General features: G+C 49.8%; 1 protein-coding gene across 1 annotated transcript in view; it reads left to right on the top strand.

Moving 5' to 3' along the window:
* Positions 1-24,571, top strand: part of LOC140425542 (sodium-dependent neutral amino acid transporter B(0)AT1-like) — a 56,381-nt gene that overhangs the window by 9,227 nt on the left and 22,583 nt on the right. The window contains exons 2-3 of the mRNA XM_072509950.1: positions 19,762-19,902; positions 22,334-22,471. Of these exons, the coding sequence (XP_072366051.1) occupies positions 19,762-19,902; positions 22,334-22,471 (279 nt within the window). The remainder of the gene's footprint in view (positions 1-19,761; positions 19,903-22,333; positions 22,472-24,571) is intronic.

The raw sequence follows: 24,571 nt of genomic DNA, 5'->3' as shown, positions 1-24,571 counted from the left end.
GGAGTATTTGTCGGAGAAGGGAATAGAGGGTTGCGATGGTGGATTTAGATCAGGAAAGTTGGGAAGAGGCTCAAGTGGAGCATAAACAACAGCATGGACTGGTTGGGCCAAATGGGCAGTTTCTGTATCCAATTTAACACTGTAGTCCTTTGCGATCCTAAATATGTAACCCTAGGTAATCCCTCTATGTGTTCACAACGACTACACTGGCTGTTTTAGAAAACAAAACGACGAAGGAGAACGCTTACTTTATAAACAAGCAATTGGTACCTCTAGCTTTGTAGTTTGACTTGTTTCTCATGTTGCGCCACCCCCTAATTAGGCTTTAAAACCATAACGGGCTTATTGGAGAGCACTTTGCTTTGCTTTATTGAGCATTCCATGGTAAATTATTAACTTGCCCTTTTATAAAACTGTTTTGAGTGATCACTGTATAGTGTATCAGTGCCTTGTAAACAACTGCAATCTGTGCAACTGCTGCCAACAAATGCAATTCCAAATGATTTCAGCAGCTTTCGGGGGAAAATGTGGGGCCTACTGGACCTGGCTTCGAATCCCATCCTGGCCGATGGTGAAATTTCAACTCAATAAACACCTGGAATTAAAAGTCTTAACGTGAAACCATTGTTGCAAGCCCATCTTGTTCACGAATGGCCATTATGGAAGGAAATCTGCCGTCCTTACCCAGTCTGGCCTACATGTGACTCCAGACCCACAGCAATGTGGTTGACTCTTAAATGCCCTCTGGACAAAGGCGATTAGGGATGGGCAATAAATGCTGGCCTTGCCAGTGATGCCCACACCCCGTGGACGAATACAGGAAAATCCTATCTGACTACGACAATGGTAACTGTTGATTTGGGGCCGGGGGCTACATTTAAAAGTTCCGCTAATGGGCCCCAGTGGGTGGGCTCCGCAGCTTCACGAAGCTCTACGAAGCTCACAAGGAGATCAATCAGCAATCCCCCCCGCCCCCAGTCCAAATTACCCCCCTCATTCCCGCGACGATGAGGCCTCTTAGGTGGATTGGCCATGATAAATTGCCCTTAGTGTCAAAAATTGCCCTTAGTGTTGGGTGGGGTTACTGGGTTATGGGGATCGGGTGGAGGTGTTGACCTTGGGTAGGGTGCTCTTTCCAAGAGCCGGTGCAGACTCGATGGGCCGAATGGCCTCATTCTGCACTGTAAATTCTATATTAATCTTTCATCACTTTGCACAAGGCCTCGGGTCGGGGGCAGGTGGAGCCAGATCGAGGGGAGGGGGTGTGAAGCGGACTGGGCGTCGTCGCTTCCATGTTGAGCGCTGACGGGCTGCAGACGGAAACTCATCTTCGGTGCTAACCTCCGGCAGAAGATTAATCTCCTCAGTCTCCATTTTGGACTCCAACTCTTCATCGCCAGGGGGTGGGGAGGGGGCAAAACTCTTGGGTCTCCCAGAGGATGACTCCCCCTTCCGGAGCTGGTCACAACAGGTGTCAAGGGCATCGTCTCTGCTGAAATCACCACTGCTGGAGTGGGCACCCTGCTTCTCAGGTGGTCCAGGTGTTTTTCCACGGCCTTGTCTTGAACGTTGACTTTGTAAAAAACTGGACCAGTCTTTCCCAGCACCACTTCTGGGATCCATTGGGAGCCAATTCCAACTTTACGCGCATAGATTGAGATTTGGATTTATTGTCACATGTACCGAGGTACACTGAAAAGTAATGACTAGGCAGATCAATTCACACATGAGAAACATAGGACGTACTATAAATACTCAGTGTAAATACATAGACATAGACATTGGGTGAAGCATACAGAGTAGTACTACTCAGTAGAGAAGATGTGGGGAGAGATCAGTTCAGGTCATTCAGGAGTCTGGTTACAGCAGGGAAGATGCTGTTTTTGAATCTGTTAGTGCATGTTCTCAGAGTTTTGTATCTCATGCCTGATGGAAAAAGTTGGAAGAGAGACTAACTGGGTGGGAGGAGTCTTTGGTTATGTTGCCCGCTTTCCCAAGACAGTGGGTGGTGTAGACAGAGTCAGTGGATGGGAGGCAGGTTCGTGTGATGGACTGGGCTGTGTTCAGACTCTCTGTAGTTTCTTACGGTCTTGGGCCGAGCAGTTGCCATACCAGGCTGTGATGCAGCCTGACAGGGTACTTTCTATGGTGCATCTGTAAAAGTTGGTAAGAGTCAATGTGGACATGCTGAATTTCCTTAGTTTCCTGAGGAAGTATCGGCGCTGTTCTGCTTTCTTGGTAGTAGCGTCGGCATGGGTGGACCAGGACAGATTGTTGGTGATGTGCACACCTAGGAATTTGAAGCTGTCAACCATCTCCACCTCGGCCCCTTTAGTGCAGACAGGGGTGTGTACGATACTTTGCTCCCTGAAGTCAATGACCAGCTGAGATTGAGTGAGAGATTGTTGTCGTTAACACCACTCTACGAGGTTCTCTTATCTCCCTCCTGTATTCTGGCTCATCGTTGTTTGAGATCCGACCCACTACGGTCGTGTCGTCAGCAAACTTGTAGCTGGAGTTGGAGCCAAATTTTGCCACGCGGTCATGTGTGTATAGGGAGTATAGTAAGGGGCTAAGTACGCAGCCTTGCGGGGCCCTGGTATTGAAGACTATCGTGGAGGAGGTGTTGTTGTTTATTCTTACTGATTGTGGTCTTTGGGTTAGAAAGTCAAGGATCCAGTTGCAGAGAGAGGAGCCCAGCCCTAGATTTTGGAGTTTTGATATGAGCTTGTCTGGGATTATGGTGTTGAAGGCCGAGCTCTAGTCAATGAATAGGAGTCTGATGTAGGAGTCCTTGTTGTCGAGAAGCCCCAGGGAAAGAGTGCAGGGCCAGGGAGATGGTGTCTGCTGTGGACCGGTTGTTGCGGTATGCGAATTGCAGTGGATTAAGGCATTCCGGGAGTGTGGAGTCGATAGGCGGCATCTCCTGTTATGAAGGTCCTTTTGGATCTTCTGCTTTGAATCCACCTCCCACCCACCCCAAAGTTGGGAAACAGCAGGTTGAGCCTCATTGAGTAGCATCGTTCTCCAATCAAAGAGGAACCGGGTCAATTTCATATCCAGCGAACCAGTTATTCATTCTGATTTTGAATGGTTGAAGTGCCCTTCCAGCCAGCCCACTAGATGATGGATGGCACAGTGCCATTCTGATGTGTTTAATGCCGTTCAACTTCATGAATGCCTGAAATTCTCCACTGCAAAGGTCCACACTTGAATCTCCTTCGTTGATACTGACAAGGTATCCAGGAGGGTCAAGGTCATGATGACGTCTTCCGATGTCAGCAGGGGGGCCAAGCTTCTGGGCAACGGGAGGCAACTCAGGGCATCCATGTTGGCAATGTGTGTTCCTGGGCAAAGCTCAAGAGAGCATTTGTAGGCCACTATCAATAATGCCCAGCGTTGGATCAGAACCAAGGCGATGAATGAATCGCTTTATTCTCTTTGGACGGCATGATAGCACAGTGGTTAGCACTGCTTCACAGCTCTAGGGACCCGGGGTCGATTCCCGGCTTTGGGTCACTTTCTGTGCGGAGTCTGCACGTTCTCCCCGTGTCTGCGTGGGTTTCCTCCGGGTGCTCCGGTGTCCTCCCACAAGTCCCGAAAGACATGCTGTTCGGTGAATTGAACATTCTGAATTCTCCCTCTGTGTACCTGAACAGGCGCCGGAATGTGGCAACTAGGGGCTTTTCACAGTAACTTAATTTAATGTAAGCCTACTTATGACAATAAAGATTATTATTATTATTGAAGAGGTCCAGCAAGAGTTTATGCTCTGTGACAATGGTGAAATGTCGGCCATGCGTGGAATTTCTTCACCCCAAAAATAACAGCCAATCTTTCCTTCTCGATCTGAGAGTTGTGTCTCTCCGTGTCCGCCAAGGTTGTGATGCATATGGTAGAGGTCTCTCTGCTTTGTTCCATCGATGGGGAAGGACTGCCCCAACTCCATATAGAGAGGCATCACATGTTTTTTTTTAAAAGTATTTTTATTGGCATTTTTAGTTTTACGTAGTGAAACCTTGCGTCCGATATTTACAGTTTATACAGTTCTTATGTACATACAATCTTTCTTGATATATCCTCTCCACTCCCCCCCCCCCCCTTCCCCTCTCCCTGCCCCTTCCATGGCACCCTCCTCTTCCGCTCTGGGTGTTCTGTCCCTGAGCTCCTGTTCCCCCCTTTCTGTGGTTTTTGTTGCTGGCCTTGTGGGTTCAGGGGTGGGGGGGGGGCACTTGCTGCCCCCTCTCCCTCCCCCTCCCCCATGCTTCTTCAATGATTCCCCCGTGTTTCCTCCTCATTTCCTCCCCGCCTCCCTTTTGTTCCTCTTAGTGTTGCGTATTTCTGTCTGCCCTCCCCCGCCTCTCACTCTTTCCCTCTTTCCCTAGTCGCTGTTGGCTTCGAGCAGGCCTTGGAACAGGCCGACGAATAGCCCCCATGCTCTGAGGAAGCCCTCCTCTGACCCCCGGATGGTGAACTTGATCTTCTCCCTGTGGAGAAGTTCCGCCAGGTCTGCCAGCCAGTCTGCAGCTGTGGGTGGTGCTGCTGATCGCCAGCCGGGCAGGATTCTCCGGCGGGCAAAGAATGAAGCAAAACTAGAGCATCGGCCCTCTTCCCCAAGTGTAGTTCTGGCTGGTCCGATACCCCGAAGACTGCCACTCTCGGGCACGGCTCCGCCCCCACCCCCACAACCTCGGACATCGCCTCGAAGAAGGCTGTCCAGAACCCGACAAATCTGGGGCAAGCCTAGAACATGTGGGTGTGGTTGGCCGGGTCTCCCTGGCACCGTTTACATTTTAAGAGGCATCACGTGTTAATGCCAATTCTCTCTTGGGGTCCTAATGAACCAGGATGTGCGATGATAGTAACCTCCATGAAGGCTTTATCCTGCGGCGCCTGCCACAACCACTCCTGGTGTTTTATTAACAGTGTGTGCAAAGGTGACAATAAAGTGGCCCAGTTTGGGATAAATTTCCCACAGTAGTTTATGAGAAATATTTGAATTCTGTCATATTTCGCAGGGTCGGTGCCTGTTTGATGGCCTTAACTTTACCCTCCATGGCATGTAGGCCTAATTGTATTGATTTGGTTCCCTGGGTAGATCACATTGCCTGCCTGGAACACACATGTTTCTCACCTGAGACAGACGCCTGCATCATTAATCATCTGAAAACCTCCTCCAGGTTTGTGACGTGCTCTTTTCCTGTGGTTCCTGTGAATATACGCTGTTTCAGTATACTGCCATCTTAGGGAGCCCTTGGAGAATGTTCTCCACCCCGCATTGAAAAATGGTGCATGCTGACAGTCACCAAAGGGCAGGCCTGTATATTCTCTAATGGGTGTTCATCGTCACGTACTTGCTGGATGAGTCGTCTAGTTCTAGCTGCAGGTAGACATGGTTCATATCTAGTTTGATGAAGGTTTGATCTCCTGCCAGTTTGACAGATAGATTTTCCATGTGTGGCATGCGGTATCGCTCCAAACGTGAGGCTTTACTTACCATTAATTTATAGTCCCCGCAATGGCAGACCGACTTGTTGTGTTTGAGGACGGGGGTTATTGGTGCAGCTCACTCTGTGAACTGCACTGGTTGCATTATACTGAGGCTTTTCTGAGTTCAGTCTCTGCTTTGGTAAGTGAAGCGAATGGGACTGACCGTGCCCTGAAATATTTGGGTAGGGTGTTGGAATCTTTGCCAATGCTCCTTTTATTCTACCAATGCTTTCTTGGAATACCTCGGGGCATTTGCCAATGGCCTCATACAGTTCATTGGTTTCTGGTTTAAAAATTAGTAGCCAGGCCTCTGGAGCCAGTCTCTGTCCTGGTCCTTCTACAATTATGAGCAGGAGTCGGGCTATCTACTCTCCAAAGGGAACCAGGGCCATAATGGTCGCCATAACCTTCAAAGCATCCCCTATATGTGCAACTAACCTGGCCAGGGAGTCTCACAGGCCATGGGCAAGATGACCATCCAGAGATGCCGGAAGGTCTATTCCCCGACGATGGAGATGTCAGCTCCCATATTCACATCTATTGCTAGGGAATGGCCGTTGACCAAGAGTGTTATCTTTATCGGGGTGACCCCAGGGTTGATGAAGCAGTTTAGTTGCATCGTTTCGTCCTTTATGGGCTGATAGATTTGAAAAGGCCGGGCCTGAGGTGACCTTAGCTTGCAGCCTGGCCAGCACATTGCTGCTGATTCTGGCAGCCTTGCCTGGGCCATGTCCTATGGCCACACTTACAGCAGCCTTGTGGCTGACACTTGTAGTTCTTCGGGGAGGCTTCCCTGGCACATCCAGGGTTATCCGGTAACTTTTTGAGATGCCAGAATATCCTGGCTGAATGTTGGGTTAGTGACGCATGTCGTAGCCTTTGTTGGGAACGCTGACTTTTCGGTATGTGGGTGCTAACCCCCTCCTCCCCTCCCTTGGGGCAAAATCCTGGTACTGCCTCCCTAACAGCACAGTGGGTGTACTGATACCTCAGGAACTGCAGCGGTTCAAGAAGGCCACTCACAACTGTCATGATATGCAGACATGCACATAATGAGATACAGACAGGCAGCTAATGAACACAGAGAACAGGACATAACCAATCAGCAGGCAGAACACTTGGGGTGGTTTCCCACTATGAAAGGCACGAGGCACTCACACTCCGTCTCTTTCCACTGCGGGCATCTACAGAGTGAGTCAGGGTGTATATATCACATAACACCTCCAGCACGTGGCTAAGAGCTAGTCTGGTTCAGTCAGACAGAGTAATCACACTTAGGTTAGCAGAGAGTCGAACTCACAGAGAACTGTGCTAACTGTGTGACGGGTTCAATAAATCAGATTGAACTAACTTCAAGGTCTGGAGTATCTTTCAGTTAAAGCTGCATCCAGTTGCAGCCCGTGTTATCTCAGTGTGCTTAACACGCCAACCACCACTTTCTGAAGGGCAACTAGGGATGGGTAATAAATACTGGCCTAACCAGCGACCCCCACATCCCGTAAATGAATTTTAAAGAAGAGTAACCCAGTCCTATATTCCCGAGGTCAGAGGTCTGCACCACAGCTCTTTAAAAAGCTGATTTGCAACTCCCAACCTCATTTCAACTTCATCGCATTAACATGAAGAAATGTTCTGAATCAAGAAATAAACAAGCTTTGTTTTTAACCGTGGGGATACAAAGCTAATCATTGTGCAGCGCTTTCAAATTGCTATTTTAACAAGAAAACCCCATTGTGCTTAAAATTAACCTGTTTGAGTGGTATAGCTGTGCCATGATCAAAGACATTTGGATTGAGGAACAGGTTTTAACACTGTGGCCATTATTATTTCTAATATTGTTCATCAAACAAATTATTCTAAATGGGCCAATATAAGCTCTGTTATTCTTACGAGAATCAATAGCTTAAAAAAAAAACAATTTTACTTCTACACATTTCATGTTAAAGTTGTGATCGACAAAATTATAGTTTCAACAAAGTCAAAAAACAGTATAACTCAATTAGATCCACTTTAATTTTAATTTCCATTTTGTTCTATTTATTCTATATGCAAATTATGCATTCTATCAGCAATAGTCAGCAACTTGCTAATTATTTCAGTTAGAAATGCTAGATTTTTATCATGTGGTTTCAAATAGTTTTTATTTTAGACAACTTTTTAGGAAAAGTCTCTTCAGGTAAAATGGTTGCTGCCCCCTGTCCTGGAGTTGAGAAGAATGTGAGGTTATTTAAAGGGCTCGTCAGGTGAAAGGTTCCCCTGGCTGAGGGACCCAGAGCCAGAGTCAAACCCACAAAATCAGCCGTCCAGTGCCGAGATTAGGACAATTTTCACTTAAAGAGTTGTGAATTTTTTGAATTCTCCATCTTAGGTACCTATGTTCGCCCAGTTGTTGAGTATATTCAAGTCAGAGACTGTCAGAATGTTGACTACAAAGGGAATCAAGGGATATGCGGATGGTGAAGCAAGTTAGAAGATCAACCATGAATGTATTAAAGGACTAAAAATAAATGCTAATTCATTTTTATGGGATGTGAGTGCCGCTGGCTAGGCCAGCATTTATTGCCCATCCAATGTTGCCCATCAGAAGGTGGTGGTGAGCTGCCTTCTTGCAGTCCTTGAGGCAAAGCTACTCCCAGAGTGCTGTTAGGGAGGCAGTTCCAGGACTTTGACTCAGCGACAGTGAAGGATCTGCGATTTATTTCCAAGTCAGGGTGGTGAGTGACTTTGGAAGGTGCTGCCTGAGGAATCTTGGCAAGTTACTGCGGTGCATCTTGTAGATGGTACACACAGTTGCCACTGTTTGTCAGTGGTGAAGGGATTGAATGTTTGTGGAAGGAGGAGCAATCAAGCGGGGCTGCTTTGTCCTGGATGGTGTCGAGCTTCTTGAGTGTTTTGGAGCTGCACTCATCCAGGCAAGTGGAGAGTAGTCCATTACACTCCTGACTTGTATCTTTCAGATGGTGGATAGGCTTTGGGGGGCTTTGAAAGTCTGCCTTAGTGCACGACTAGGTGCGGGAAAACAATTGCAAATGGAATAATTCCAAAGAGTCTGCAGTAGCAAAGGGATTTGGGTGTATATGGACATAAATCTTTGAAAGTGACAGGACAGGTTGAGAGAGTGGTTAGTAAGACACACGGGATCCTAGGTTTTATTAATAGGGACATAGAGGACAACAGCAAGGAAGTTAAATTTGTACAAGGCACTGATCCAGCCTGAACCAAGTATTGTGTCCAGTTCTGGACATTGCACTTTAGGAAGGGTGTGAAAGCGTTAGACGGGGTGTAGAAAAGATTGATAGGAAAGTTTCCAGGAATGAGGAACTTCAGTTACGTAGAGAGATTGCAGATGTTCGGATTTTTCTTGGAGAAGTGAAGATTGAGAGGAGATTTGAAAGAGATGAAGAATCTGGACTGAGCAGATAGAGAGAAATTGTCCTCAATGGTGGAAAGATCGAGAACCGAAGGATGCTGACCTAAAGTCATCGGCAAAAGAAGCAATGGCGACACGACGAAAAACGTTTTCACGTAGCGCGTGAAATGTAGGGCCTGAGAGTGGAGTGGAGGCAGGTTCAATCAGGGTTTGCAAGAGGGAATCGGATTATTATCGGAAGATAAAGAATGTGCAGGGTTAAAGGGAGAAGCCCGAGTAAGATCATTTACATCTCCTTAGCATTGTTAGGAAAATAAAGTTTTTTTTAAGTGATTTATATTTGTATTGGTAAATATTAGGGGCGAAATTCTCCCCCAACGGCGCGATGTCCACCGACTGGCGCCCAAATCGGCGCCAATCAGACGGGCATCGCGCCGCCCCAAAGGTGCGGAATGCTCCGCATCTTTGGCGGCCGAGCCCCAACATTGAGGGGTAGGCCGACGCCGGAGGGATGTCCGCCCCGCCAGCTGGCGGAAATGGCGTTTGTTGCCCCGCCAGCTGGGGCGGAAATGCGGCGCATGCGCGGGAGCGTTAACTGCCGCTGACAGTTTCCCGCGCATGCGCAGTGGGGAGAGTCACTTCCGCCTCCGCCATGGTGGAGGCCGTGGCGGAGGCGGAAGGGAAAGAGTGCCCCCACGGCACAGGCCCGCCTGCGGATCGGTGGGCCCCGATCGCGGGCCAAACCACCGTGGGGGCACCCCTCGGGGTCAGATCGCCCCGCGCCCCCCCCAGGACCCCAGAGCCCGCCCACGCCGCCTGGTCCCGCCGGTAAATACCAGGTTTAATTTACGCCGGCGGGACAGGCAATTTCTGGGTGGGACTTCGGCCCATCCGGGCCGGAGAATTGAGCGGGGGGTCCCGCCAACCGGCGCGGCCCGATTCCCGCCCCCGCCCAATCTCCGGTACCGGAGACTTCGGCGGGGGCGGGGGCGGGATTCACGGCGGCCAACGGCCATTCTCCGACCCGGCGGGGGGTCGGAGAATGATGCCCAATAAATCGGGGCGAGATTCTCCGACCCCCCGCCGGGCCGGAGAATCGCCGGGGGCTGGCGTGAATCCCGCCCCCGCCGGTTGCCGAATTCTCCGGCACCGGATATTTGTCGGGGGCGGGAATTGCGCCGCGCCGGTTGACGGGCCACCCCCGCGCGATTCTCCGGCCCGGATGGGCCGAAGTCCCGCCGCTAAAATGCCTGTCCCACCGGTGTAGATTAAACCAGCTACCTCACCGGCGGGACAAGGCGGCGCGGACAGGCTCCGGGGTCCTGGGGGGGCGCGGGGCGATCTGGCCCCGGGGGGTGCCCCCACGGTGGCCTGGCCCGCGATCGGGGCCCACCGATCCGCGGGCGGGCCTGTGCCGTGGGGGCACTCTTTTCCTTCCGCTTTCGCCACGGTCTCCACCATGGCGGAGGCGGAAGAGACTCCCTCCACTGCGCATGCACGGGAATGCCGTCAGCGGCCGCTAACGCTCCCACGCATGCGCCGCCCGGAGATGTCATTTCCGCGCCAGCTGGCGGGGCACCAAAGGCCTTTTCCGCCAGCTGGCGGGGCGGAAATTAGTCCGGCGCGGGCCTAGCCCCTCAAGGTTGGGGCTCGGCCCCCCAAGATGCGGAGGATTCTGCACCTTTGGGGCGGCGCGATGCCCGACTGATTTGCGTCGTTTTGGGCGCCGGTCGTGGACATCGCGCCGATACTGGAGAATTTCGCCCAAGGTATAGTTTGAAGCGTGTTTAATTTACTGCTTCTGTGCCTGGAAGGGTAAAACCTATAGTTAGATTCATGCTGGACAAAGATGTTTGTACATGCAGGGGTTGGTTTAAATTAAATACAAAACAAAACAACCCCGTACCCCCCTCCCCCTATACATAAATAATAAATTAACACCCCAAATTAACACATAGCAAACATAACAAATATATACACCCCCTCAGATCCCCCAATATAGACAAACAAAAATAAAATAAACCCCGCCCCCCGGGTTGCTGCTACTGCTGACCATTGTCTATCGTTCTGCCAGGAAGTCCAAGAACGGTTGCCACCGCCTGAAAAACCCTTCCACCGATCCCCTTAAGGCAAATTTCACCCTCTCCAATTTAATGAACCCCGCATATCGTTGATCCAGGACTCCACGCTTGGGGGCCTCGCATCCTTCCACTGAAGAAGAATCCTTCGCCGGACTACCAGGGATGCAAAGGCCAGAATTCCGGCCTCTTTCGCCTCCTGCACTCCCGGCTCCTCTGCCACCCCAAATATTGCGAGCCCCCAGCTCGGTTTGACCCTGGATCCTACCACCCTCGATACCGTCCTCGCTACGCCCTTCCAAAATTCCTCCAGCGCTGGGCATGCCCAGAACATATGGGTGTGATTTGCTGGGCTCCCTGAGCACCTAACACACCTGTCCTCACCCCCAAAGAACCTGCTCATCCTTGTCCCGGTCATGTGTGCCCTGTGCAGCACCTTAAACTGTATGAGGCTGAGCCTCGCGCACGAAGAGGAAGAGTTCACCCTCCCAAGGGCATCTGCCCACATCCCATCCTCGATCTCCTCCCCAAACTCCTCCTCCCACTTACCTTTCAGCTGCTCCACCGAGGCCTCCTCCTCCTCCTGCATCACCTGATATGTTGCCGAGATCGTCCAACCCACATCCCCGAGAGCACCCTGTCCTGTACCGTGCATGGCAGCAGCAGCAGCACCACTTGCCGCCTGGCAAACGCCCTTACCTGTAGATACCTAAAGATGTTCCCCGGGGGGAGCCCGTACTTCTCCTCCAGCTCACCCAGGCTCGCGAACTTCTCATCCACAAACACGTCCCCCAACCTTCTTATCCCTGCCCTGTGCCACCCCAAAAACCCTCCATCTATTTTCCCTGGGACAAACTAGTGGTTCCCCGTATCGGGGTCCACACCGAGGCCCCCACTTCCCCCCTGTGCCGCCTCCATTGCCCCCAGATTTTGAGGGTAGCCGCCACCACCTGGCTCGTGGTATACCTCATTGGAGGAAGCGGCGCCGTTGCCAGCACCTCCAGACTCGTACCTTCACACAATGCCGTCTCCAGCCTCTTCCATGCAGCCCCCTCCCCCTCCATCACCCATTTGCGCACCATCGCTGCATTGGCGGCCCAATAGAACCCACAAAGGTTGGGTAGTGCCAGCCGCCCCCCCATCCCTACTCCGCTCCAGGAACACCCTTCTCACCCTCGGAGTCCCTCGCGCCCACACAAACCCCGTTATGCTCCTGTTGACCCGCCTAAAGAAGGCCTTCGGGATAAGAATGGGGAGGCACTTAAACAAGAACAAAAACCTTGGGAGCACCGTCATTTTGATTGACTGCACCCTACCCGCCAGGGACAGCGGCAACGTGTCCCACCTCCTAAACTCCTCCTCCATTTGCTCCACCAGCCTCGTGAAATTAAGTCTATGTAGGGCCCCCCAGCTCCTGGCCACCTGGAACCCCAAATACCTGAATGTTCTCTCCGCCCTTTTTAGTGGGAGCTCGCCAATCCCCTCTCCTGGTCCACTGGGTGAACCACGAACAACTCGCCCTTCCCCATGTTGAGCTTGTACCCTGAGAAATCCCCGAACTCCCTGAGGATCCTCATTATCTCCGGCATTCCCCCCACTGGGTCCGCCACATATAGCAGCAAGTCGTCCGCATAGAGCGACACCCTATGCTCCTCCCCACCCCGCACCAGCCCCTCCAGTTCCTCGACTCCCTCAGTGCCATAGCCAGGGGTTCAATCGCCAGCGCGAAGAGCAGGGGGGACAGGGGACACCCCTGCCTCGTCCCTCGATGCAACCAAAAGTACTCAGACCTCCTCTTGTTCATGGCCACACTTGCCATCGGGACCTCGTACAACAGCCTAACCCACCTGACGAACCCCTCCCCAAACCTGAACCACTTCAGCACCTCCCACAGGTACCCCCACTCTACCCTATCGAAGGCCTTCTCAGCGTCCACCGCCACCACTATCTCCGCCTCCCCCTCCCTCGCCGGCATCATAATAACGTTCAGGAGCCTCCGCACATTCGCGTTCATCTGCTTCCCCTTCACGAACCCCGTCTGGTCTTCGTGGATAACCTGCGGCACCCAATCCTCAATCCTCGTGGCTAAGACCTTCGCCAGCACCTTGGCATCTACATTTAACAATGAAATCGACTTGTAAGACCCACACTGCAGGGGATCCTTGTCCCGCTTCAGGATCAAGGAGATCAGTGCCCGGGACATCGTCGGGGGCAAGGTCCCCCCTCCCTTGCCTCATTGAAGGTCCTAACCAGCAACCGGCCCAACAGGTCCACATATGTTTTGTAGAATTTGACCGGGAAACCGTCTGGCCCCGGTGCTTTCCCCACCTGCATGCTCCCTATCCCTTTGGTCAGCTCCTCCATCCCAATCGGGGCCCCTAATCCCGCCACCAGTCCCTCCTCCACCTTTGGGAACCTCAATTGGTCCAGAAAGTGGCCCATCCCTCCCTCCTCCAGTGGGGGTTCGGACCGATACAGTTCTTCATAAAAGTCCCTGAAGACCCCATTGATGCCAACCCCACTCCGCACCACACTCCCTCCCCTATCCTTAACTCCCCCGATCTCCCTAGCTGCGTCACGCTTCTGAAGCTGATGCGCCAGCATTCGACTTGCCTTTTCCCCATACTCATAAATCGCCCCCTGGGCCTTCCTCCACTGCACCTCCACCTTCCTGGAAGTCAACAGGTCGAATCCGGCCTGGAGGCTACGCCTCTTCCTCAACAGTCCCTCCTCCAGCACCTCTGCGTACCTCCTGATAACCTTCACCATCTCCCCCACCAGCCTCTCCCTCTGCTCCCTCCTCTCCTTGTGGGTCTTAATGGAGATCAGCTCTCCCCTAACCACCGCCTTCAGCGCCTCCCAGACCATCCCCACTCGGACCTCCCTTTTATCGTCGGCCTCCAGGTATCTCTCTATGCTTCCTCGGACCCGCTCGCTCACTTCCTCGTCCGCCAACAGCCCCACCACCAAGCGCCACAACGGGCGCTGGTCCCTCTCCTCCCCCAGCTCTAGGTCTACCTAATGCGGGGCGTGATGACTATCGCTGAGTACTCGGTATCCTCTACTCTCGCAATCAGCGCCCTGCTCATAACACAAAAGTCGACCCAGGAATAGGCCTGATGAACGTGCGAAAAGAATGAAAATCCCCTAGCCCCCGGCCTTGCAAATCTCCAAGGGTCCACCCCTCCCATCTGGTCCATAAACCCCCTCATCACTTTAGCCGCCGCTGGCCTCCTACTCGTCCTAGACCTGGAGCGGTCCAGTGCCGGATCCAGCACTGTGTTAAAGTCCCCCCCCCATTATCAGGCCCCCTATTTTCAAGTCCGGGATCCAACCCAACATGCGCCACATAAAACCCTCATCGTCCCAGTTCAGGGACATACACGTTGACCAGCACCACCCTTTCCCCTTGCAGCTTACCACTTACCATTACGTACCTGCCGCCATTGTCTGTCACAATGCTCCACGCCTCGAACGACACCCTCTTTCCCACCAAGATCACCACCCCCCCGATTTTTGGCATCCAGCCCCGAATGAAACACCTGGCCTACCCACCCCTTCCTCAATCTTACCTGGTCTGCCACCTTCAGGTGTGTCTCCTGGAGCATGACCACATCTTCCTTCAGCCCCTTCAGGTGCGCGAACACCCGGGCCCGCTTAACCGGCCCGTTCAGCCCCCTTACGTTCCAGGTTATCAGCCGGATCAGGGGGCTACCCTCCCCCGCCGACTAGCCATAACCCCTCCTCGGCCAGCCACGCGCCCGCACCCCACGCCCGGCCCGTTTCCCATGGTGACAGACCCCCGTCCCAACCCCCTCTACTCACTCCAGCTCCCCCTTGACCATACCAGCAGCAACCCCGTTCCCCCCCCCCACCGCCCCAGCTAGGACCCCTCCGAGCTGCTTTGCTCCCCCCATTGAACTCCCGCAAGTCAGCTGACTCCTGCTGACCCCGGCCACTCCCGTCTCTCCCTCGACTCCTCCCATTGTGGGACTTCCCCTCCATTACCCACCAGCAGGCTCTCCGCCTCCCCCTTCCATCCCAAGCGCGGGAAAAAAAAACCGCGCTTCCCCACCACGGCCCCGCCCCTCCAGCCTTCAGCGCGGGAAAAAGCCCGTGCTTTCCACCTGTCCGGCCCCACCTCCTCTGGCGCAGCTCCTTTTACAGGCCCAGTCTCCTTACCCCCGACTCGGGCCTCCCCCTCCCCCGCGGGGCCCCATCCCCCCTACTGACCATCCACGCCCTACTCTGTTTACTTGCCCCCCTCCAAGAGCCCACCCGACAGACCCAACCAAAACAGTGCCCAACCCATCCTAACCACCCACACCGAACCAAAACTAAACAAGAACAAAGAACCCCCCCTCAAAATGTAACACAACAACAACAATCCCCGACCATCCCCACGCCCGACCCCCCATCCCGACCCTCAGTTTGTGTCCAGTTTCTCGGCCTGAACAAAGGCCCACGCCTCCTCCGGGGACTCAAAATAATGGTGCCGGTCCTTGTAGGTGACCCACAGATGCGCCGGCTGCAGCATGCCAAACTTCACCCCTTTCCTGTGCAGCACCGCCTTCGCCCCGTTGTACCCAGCCCTCTTCTTCGTCACCTCCGCGCTCCAGTCCTGATATATTCGAACGTCCGCGTTCTCCCACCTGCTACTCCTCTCTTTCTTGGCCCACCTGAGTACGCACTCCCGATCAGCGAACCGATGAAAACGCACCAGCACCGCCCGCGGCGGCTTGTTAGCCTTGGACCTCCTCGCCAGCACTCTATGGGCTCCTTCCAGCTCCAGGGGCCCCTGGAAGGACCCCGCTCCCATCAGCGAGTTTAACATGGTGACCACATAGGCCCCCACGTCCGACCCCTCCAGCCCCTCCAGGAGGCCCAGGATCCGCAGATTCTTCCGCCTCGACCGGTTCTCCATCTCCTCGAACCGTTCCTGCCATTTCTTGTGGAGCGCCTTGTGCGCCTCCACCTTTACCGCTAGGCCCAAGAATTCGTCCTCGTTACCAGAGATCTTTTGTCGGACCTCGCGGATCGCCACCCCCTGGGCCACCTGGGTCTCCAGCAGCTTATCAATAGAAGCCTTCATCGGCTCCAGCAGGTCCGCTTTGAGCTCCCTGAAGCAGCGCTGGATAACCTCCTGCTGCTTCTGCACCCACTGCATCCACGCTGCCTGGTCCCTGCCCGCCGCCATCTTGCTCTTCTTCCCTCGCACTTTCTTTGGCTTCACCACCACTTTTTTAGTCGCCCCGCTCCTGGTCCAAGCCATACACTGTCGGGGGAATGTTGCAGTCTTCTTCCCACACCGGGAAATGTCGAAAAAATTCTGCTGCCAGTCTGCCAGTCTCTGAAAAGAGCCCAAAAGTCCGTTCCAAGCAGGAGCTGCCGAACGTGCGACTTAGCTCTGCATAGCCGCAACCGGAAGTCCTTGGTTTCAATTCCAATTGTGATTCTATTGTGTTTAGAGATGGCTACGATATGAAGAGTACATAAACCAACACTGGTTGCCTGGCAACTGGGGCCCTGGGGTAGAGAAGCTGTTAAGTTTTACTTTTGCAAATTTGATTGCAGTTGGAGATAGGCAGTGAGAGAAAAGGCGGCCCTCAGAGCTCATCCAGAAGCAGTTGGTTTTAGAAGACTGAAGAGGGAACATCTCTCTCTCAGCCTTGCTAGAAGAAAAGCCGTACTGTGGAGTAATGGTTAAGAAAGCAGATGCTGGGATTATAAAGTGCAGCTAGTTAAGAAAACTGGAGAAATGAAGACCAGTTTCCAAGAAGTCTGGTGTTAATGGAACAGAGGAAACTAGGAACCAGAGCAGATTACTGTTCAGTAAAGTCACAGAGAAATAAAGCGGCATTGGACCAGGGCCAAAACTTTATCTTCAATAGTGCTAAGGTTTGTGATACATTACTACATTTTGGGATACATTATTTGAAATAAATGTGGAAATTGGTAGCATGACCTCAGAGTTTGTGTAGAAGTGTTTAAGACAAAGGTAATCTGAAGGGAGAGGCGTTAAAACCTAAAAGTGAAATCTTGATGGAAGCAGCGGAGGGAGAGCATAATTTAAAAGAAGATTTGAGAGTGTAACTTTTGAAAGAGGAATTTGTAATCACTCGTGTGGAAGCCAGAGTTCAGTGAGACAAGGTGGCTCACAGTGGGGGATATTGAAGAGAAAACCACTGATATTCACTTGGGTTCAGAGAGGAGTGGTCTTACCACAGTCATCTTGTGTGTTTAAAAGGGACTTTGTGTTAATGAGGCCATTGTAGCTTAAGATGTACTTTGTAATCCATGTTAATCTTAAAACCTGTGCGTCATTGTTACGGTAAGGGGTGAGTAAAGGAGTATTACAAGGCAATATGTTTATTTTTATAAATGTTTTTTCTCTGGTTATTAAAACTGATTAGCGGCCCTCTGACTCTGTTCCTCAACATTTTATTTCAAAAAGTACAAGTTATGGGGCAGGAATTCCCCATAACCAGCCACGGGTTCCTCGGCGGCGCGCTCTCGCCAGCAGCGGGATTTTCCATTCCCGCTCTGAGCCAATGGGATTTCCCATTGTGGCCACCCCACGCCACCAGGAAACCCGCGGGAGTGGGTGCGCTGCTGGCAGGCAGACGGAGAATCCCGCTGGCGGAGAATCCTGCCCATGATCTTTTGAGTCAGGATTCCATTCTGGGATCTTCCCATCCAGTTAGAACACCAACTGGGATCATAACACTATCTTGATATTGGAATTCACATACCTTTAAGCCCTCTTAAGTTAGGAATCTATACGTAGTTTAACTCTGAGTGCTTCATTTTTAATTCAGTTACACTGCACTAGATGGCAGTGTGTTCTATAAATGAAAGGCTCTCTGGAAATAAGCAGTTACTCAGATAATCCTGAAAATCTCTTTCAGTTCTCTCATTGCTTAAATTCCAATGCTATCCTGCTGTTCTCTTTACCTCTATTGACAAGTACAACTCACATACGCACCCAAAGAATTTCTTTCACGTCTTGTGTTTATGAAAAGGTGAGGAAATCTCCATGTAAGGAAGCATGTTTCATGTGGATGTTATAGAATCTGACGGGTGAGAAACGCTCATAGGACACATGGTAGGATACAATGAAAGAGATTTATTGCGATACACTACTAAACTCCACCGCCCCAAAGGGTCACCCTCCTTGACCTGCACACAGGCTGGGATTTTTATACTGTGCAGCTTTCCCTGTTAAAGGGGAAAGCTCTGCTCCCAATTACTGGGGAGCTCATACTTGCTCTGAGTTAAATCTTTGATCACCTCAGTCAACAATCTGCATGGCCAAAAGACAGCAATGAATTCCACAATTTCAATCTCTGAGAGAGGTAGGTGCAAAGAGGTTGTGTCCTTTTAAGTTGGGAGGACGCAATGGATAATGGGCAGGATTCTCCGTCCCGCCGCACCAGCTTTCTGGTGCGCCCCCGCCGGCAGCGGGATTCTCCTTCCCGCCAGCCAGCCAATGGGATTTCCCATTGTAGACAGCTCACGCCGTCGGGAAATCCCCGGGTGTGGGTGCACTGCCGGCGTTACGGAGAATCCCGACAGCAGAGAATCCAGCCCAATTTTTATACGGGATGAACTTTATGTTTAATCCCATGTTATTTACTTTCTTTGTCCAGCTAGAATTTAGTTATGACGATGTCCATTGGTAAAACAAATTAGGCTGCTCAAGCATCGACTGATGACTACATGTACTGTCTCACTTCATTGAGAACAGACTAGAGATGAGCACAGGATAAGTCTGAAAATTGAGTCAATCAACCCTTCAGCTTATCTTCAATTTAGCAGCAAAACATTATTACTTAAACAATGTCGGCACGTTTTGTTGACCCCTGTCTGAGCATATGGATTTGAAATGAAAACTGCAATCCAAGCTTTTTAGCACGGCTGTAAATTTGAGCAGCAAGTGTGTCTTCACTACTTCGAACCATTACATGTCAAAATGAGCTGGGATGGAAACGCAACTGCACGGTGTGTTAAATGCTGAACTTTGGGTACCAATTTGGCCTCGGCTGATGGACTGATGGCCTTCTTTGCTGGCTCAAAGAATTCTATACGGAATGGACAATCTCAACTCAGTTTGTGAAAACATGAGCTTACATTGCCTAATAACACCAATTTTGTCTCTAATTAGCAGTCTCCTGTACATAATAATAATAATCTTCATTATTGTCACAAGTAGGTTTACATTCACACTGCAATGAGGTTACTGCGAAAATCCCCGAGTCGCCACATTCCGGCGCCTGTTCGGATACACAGAGGGAGAATTCAGACTGTCCAATAACAGCACATCTTTTGGGAGAACGTGCAGACTCCACACAGACAGTGACCCAAGCAGGAATCAAACCTGGGACCCTGGCACTGTGAAGCAACAGTGCTAACCACTGTGCTATTGCGCCGCCCATTACGATGATTGGTGTAGGAAAAGGAAAATAATGGCAAACAAAATAGCGCCCCTCTAAGCCTAAGCCTGAGGTGCATTGCTGGGGCAGAATAAAGGCGATTTACCTCGCATCAAGGTGCTTGGGTGCTAGCCCTATGGGTGGGATTGTCCAGTTGCGCCCACCCCAAGACCAGAAATTCCCATCCGAGGTCAATGGACCTTTAAATGGTGCGTTAAATTTTCCGACGATTCCTGCGGCAGGCGAGCCCGTACAATTTACCCTTAGGTATCTGAAATGGAAGGTGTTCCCGTCCCCAGCATCAAGAATCTTCTATAAGCACAAAAATGTTGGAGTGGCAGGGAGGTGAACTGTTCCATTTTTGCCTCAATATATTTTTCTTCTTTGTCAGGGGCCTTCATGATCCCGTTCCTCATCCTACTGGTATTCGAGGGTGTGCCACTGTTGCATCTTGAGTTTGCTATTGGGCAGCGTCTACGGAAAGGCAGCGTGGGGGTGTGGAGTTCTATTCATCCATATTTAAAAGGAATGGGTAAGTTACCTGAGTTGAAATTACAAACGGCGTGCGTACTGTGTGCAGGGTTACTGATGGCACAAAGTCAGAGGGGGAAGAAGGCTGTGAGCGAGGCTCAAAGAGGCTGCAAAGGGATATAACCGGTTTGAGTGATTGGGCAGGAACATGGCTGATAGAATGTAGTAAAGTGTGAAATGATTCACTTTGGCGGCAAAAATCTGACATTCAAGGAGATTTCAATGTTCTTGCACACAACTCACAGAATGTTCACATGAGGCTATAGCAAGTAATTGGGAAAGCAAATGGTAAGTTATCTTTTATTTCAAAGTGAGTGGAGTGTAGGAGTGACGAGGTCTTACTACATTCATATAGGGTTTGGGGGAGAGCACATTTGGAGCACTGTATGGAGGTTGATGCCTTAACCTAAGGAAGGGTATACTTGCCTTAGAAGACACACTACAAAGGTTAACTGGACTGATTACAAGGAGGAGGGGAGACTGAGTGGGCTATGCCGATACACCTAAGGTTTAGAGGAAGGAGAGGTGACCAAACATTTCAAACTCCTGAGGGGTTTGACACGATAGGTGCTGCAGGATGTTCCTCCTGGTCAGGGGTTTGAGAACTAGAGGCCTTAGTCTCAGAATAAGAAATCAGCAAAGCAGGACTGAAATGAGGAGCCATTTCTTCACTCAAAGAGTTATGAATCTTTGGAACCCCCCTCAACAGAGAGCCGTGGACGTTGAAGAGTTGAGTATATTTACGATACAGTTTGATAGATTTTTGAGAACGAAGTGATACAGAACAATACAGGAAAGTGGAGTTGAGGTCAAAGATCTCCCATGATCTTATTGAATGGTGGGGTAGACCTGTAGGGCTGAATGGCCCACTCCTGCTCCTTGCTTATTTTTATTTGCAACAATCTGATTGTAAGAAACAAGTTTTTCAAATGCAGATTTCCGCTGCCATTTTTTTTTGAGCTCCTTGGCCATTTTCCCCGTACATCGAGAAGCAATTTGGCAAAAGGTCTGAGCATTAAATTGACCTTTGGCACAATTCTTAGTCCCGTTTTTAGATTCAGAATTAGCAGGCAAATGTTTGGAAATCTGCTGGAAAACAACAGGAGCCCAAACACCTGGTCCCACTGCAGTTTTTCAACCTGCACTTGCATCAGACCCATAAAGGGAGAGGGAGACAGGGTAGAAACCAACTCATAACGGTAAAGGCAGCACAATGTCTCTTGTGGTAAGCGCCCACAGGCTTTCTGACAAATCTGTAAAGAGGTCACGGGCACAGCTGATGACAAACAAGGTTCTCAGGGGAACAGTCCATACTGTTGTTCAATTACAGTGCTTGCCATCTCAGGCACAGCCATCTGCTGCACCCACCATCACTTCTTTAGTCAGACTGTTTTCCAAATGACCAGGGTAGGATGCTAACAGGGAAAAACTGCTTGGATTGCTTGCCCGTTTCCAAGTGGCAGGACGGGGCTAGGGGCAGAGGGTTAAGATGAAAGGTGGTTTTGAGAGTGCAAAATTCTGGTGACCATTTGTCAAGGGTGAATTGCAGGAATAAAACTCACCGCCGCACTTGAAGGCTGGCTGCGTTTTACACCCACGTAACAACCCACCCAAGCACTATCCCACGGTATTCTTCTTCAAAGCAATCTTCCGCTGAGGCTTTCCATAAAATTGAATTTGGGGATGAATACTGCTTAAAACATACACACGCACTGCCCTGCATTTGTTATTTCAAGTTGCAAAAGGTTGTGTCATATCTTGAACTACATTTCAAGGTAGGGACATATAAAATAATTTAGTTTTTGCAATGTAGTCAAAATACTGGTGTGTTATTACCTGCAGCACGGGACACTAATATCAATGAATTTACACTGTGCAATGATATAAACACTGTGTTCACTCCCCTGAAGTTCTTTTGTTCTTCTATTTTAGCAGTGCCCAAAATTAATTCCCCTGATAAAATAGCACAGAGAGGAATTTTAGAGGAAATGTTGAAAACATATGCTTGAGTGTGACACACACACACACAAATATACACACACATCCGAGATGTGCATTAAGGTTCCGTAATACCAAATTTTGCCTGAGCCTTTAATTTTCTCAGTTAATTGAAATCATCGGAAACTTTCCAATTTCTGAATTGGAAGCCACATTTCCAAAATCCCAACACGGCATAAAGCAACATTCACAATTCTGTTGACTTCAAAGGCTAGTCTTAGTCTATAAAGGTAGTTAATGTATCAGCACACAATTCATCATGCACAATAATAATTTCTTCCTGCAAGCACATTGTTCTGTCCATTCCCACTTCTTTCAGAATAAATTCCTATTACGGTGCGAATATATACAATTGATTTTTCTTCACTTTAGTAAATTCATTTAACATTTATTTAGTAGATTAATATTATTTACATTGACTCTCGTTTCCTCAGGAATAGCATCAATGCTGGTTTCATTCCTCATTGGTTTATATTACAACAGTATCATTGCCTTGGTTTTGTGGTACATCTTCAACTCATTCCAAGAGCCTCTACCCTGGAGCAAGTGTCCAATGACTGCCAATAATACAGGTATTGATTCATGTTGTATGTTACAAAACCTCTTACTGTTACATATTGGCCATCCAGTTCCACTGATAGAGTTCTTACACCTGTCCTATTCTGCATAATTGACTGAGAGCTCAGACTCGGGAAAGTATTTTTTTAGCCATGGTTTCTGTTTAGATAGCTGCAGGGAACTGCTAACTTTGCTTAACTGGCATTTCTTAAGTGGTTATAATAAATTGTTCTAGCTTTCGTGTCATGTGAGAGTGCCTTTAAGAAATGCAGTGATGTCAGAGTGTGGGTGGAGCTGGGCTTTAGATCAGCCATTTTGCAGTTTAGTTTCAGTTTTGAGGAAAAGAGCTTGGGGTGTGTCTGTGTTTGCAGTGAGCTAGATCTGCTGTGATCTCTGCCATAAAAGACTATCTCTGATCATTTGGGTGATTTAAACTCATAATAGTAAAGCCTTTAACCTGATGTGTTTTTGTTTAAAGGTGTTAAGTCTCTTGGATGTTGAAAGGAATAACTGAAGGATTATTTAGTGTTGTAATATTTTCGGGGTTATCTTTGAAGTAAGGGGTGTTAAGAGATCCAATGTTTATTTAAAAGGTTAAGTTGAGTTCATGCAATGAACATTTTTTTGTGTTTAAAAATGCACGTGTCCATAATTGTAATATCACACCTGGAGAACAAGCAACAATCCATTAAAGGGGGGAGGTTGGTTGAACGCCATGATACATTTTGGGGTTCTGAAAACACCTCGCCCATAACATTAGTAAATGTCTCAATGTTTATTTGCACAAAATTAAGAGGTGAGAAGTGTTCTGAGACTCAGTTATTGATATATTGCTGGTCTGTCTTGATAACGCTTTATAGGGTTGCAGGAGCAGTGTTTTTGTTTTCAACAGATGTTTGTGAAGGGGTGATTTTTTTCTGAGCAGTTATACACATGCCATCATTACTATATTCGTTGGTTCTGTGCATAATATATTCTGAGTGAATAGGCACGGAAGGGCCATGAGTTGGCATGGACAGGGCATGGGGAGCATGGAAGAGACATGGGGGCCTGGATAAAACCTGTGGAACTTACCTTTCAAATGGTTCCCAAATACAGATTATGGTCCACGACTCCTCTGGGTCAACCAGAAACAGGCCTGACTGCACAATAACTACAGGAGGGGGAGGATACGCCAGTCCTGGCAATTGATTTGGCCGGACCAGGAGTGCAGCTTCGTCACCCACACCTTTTGTCCCGCACCAGTGAAAATTGGTGGGAATGGGGCGGGAATCCCGGAATCGAGTCCCGCACACCATTTTTCAACGGCTCCAGAGTCATTCCAAATACGCAAAAGCAAGGGCTGGAGTTCAACAGGCTGTTTGACTGAGGGGGCACCACAGCTGAGCCTGAAACACAACAGAGAATGCTGGGAAAGCTTAGCCGGTCTGGCAGCATCTTTGGAGAGAGAATCAGAGTCTGTGTGAGTCTTATTCAGAGCTAAAGAGAAGGAGAAATGCGATGGATTTTGTTCTTTTAAGACGAGGTGGAGCAGGTGGAACAGGGTAGAAGGTCAAGGATAGACGATCGATGTTCACCTTTATAGTTGGGCCCGGTTCTGGGCAGAGCCAATATTCAAAGAAACAAACTTCTAGTATGGGTTAATGAATAGCAATCAGAAATGTGAATCCTGGCCAATTTCTCTTGGAGGATGGGAGCTCAGGACAACAATAATACACTGATCAGTGACCCAGGTGGGATTTGGCAACATAGCACAGACCAGTAATAGAGAAGAGAAAGGTGGGTGTTTTTCTGATTGAGCTAGCACCAACACAGGGGCTGAATGGCTTCTCCCTGTGCTGTAACCATTCTATGATTCCATGCAATGATCCTAAGTCTTTAAGATTATGAAAGGATTTGATAGGGTCGACGTAGAGGGTCACTTGCAGGGCAAACCAACAGTAAAGGCCACAAATCTCAGATAATCACTAATAAATCACATGAAGAATTTCAGAGAAACATCTTCACCAGAGTATGGTTAGAATGTGGAACTTGTTCACACCCAAATTGGTTAAGGTGATTAGCAGGGCTGCATTTAAGACAATGCTCGATAGACAGGAGGAGGAAGGGAATAG

This window comes from Scyliorhinus torazame, chromosome 6, assembly GCF_047496885.1.
Source record: "Scyliorhinus torazame isolate Kashiwa2021f chromosome 6, sScyTor2.1, whole genome shotgun sequence".
NCBI lineage: Eukaryota > Metazoa > Chordata > Chondrichthyes > Carcharhiniformes > Scyliorhinidae > Scyliorhinus > Scyliorhinus torazame.
The sequence above is the reverse complement of the archived record's forward strand: the minus strand, read 5'-3'. Positions and strand labels throughout refer to the sequence as shown.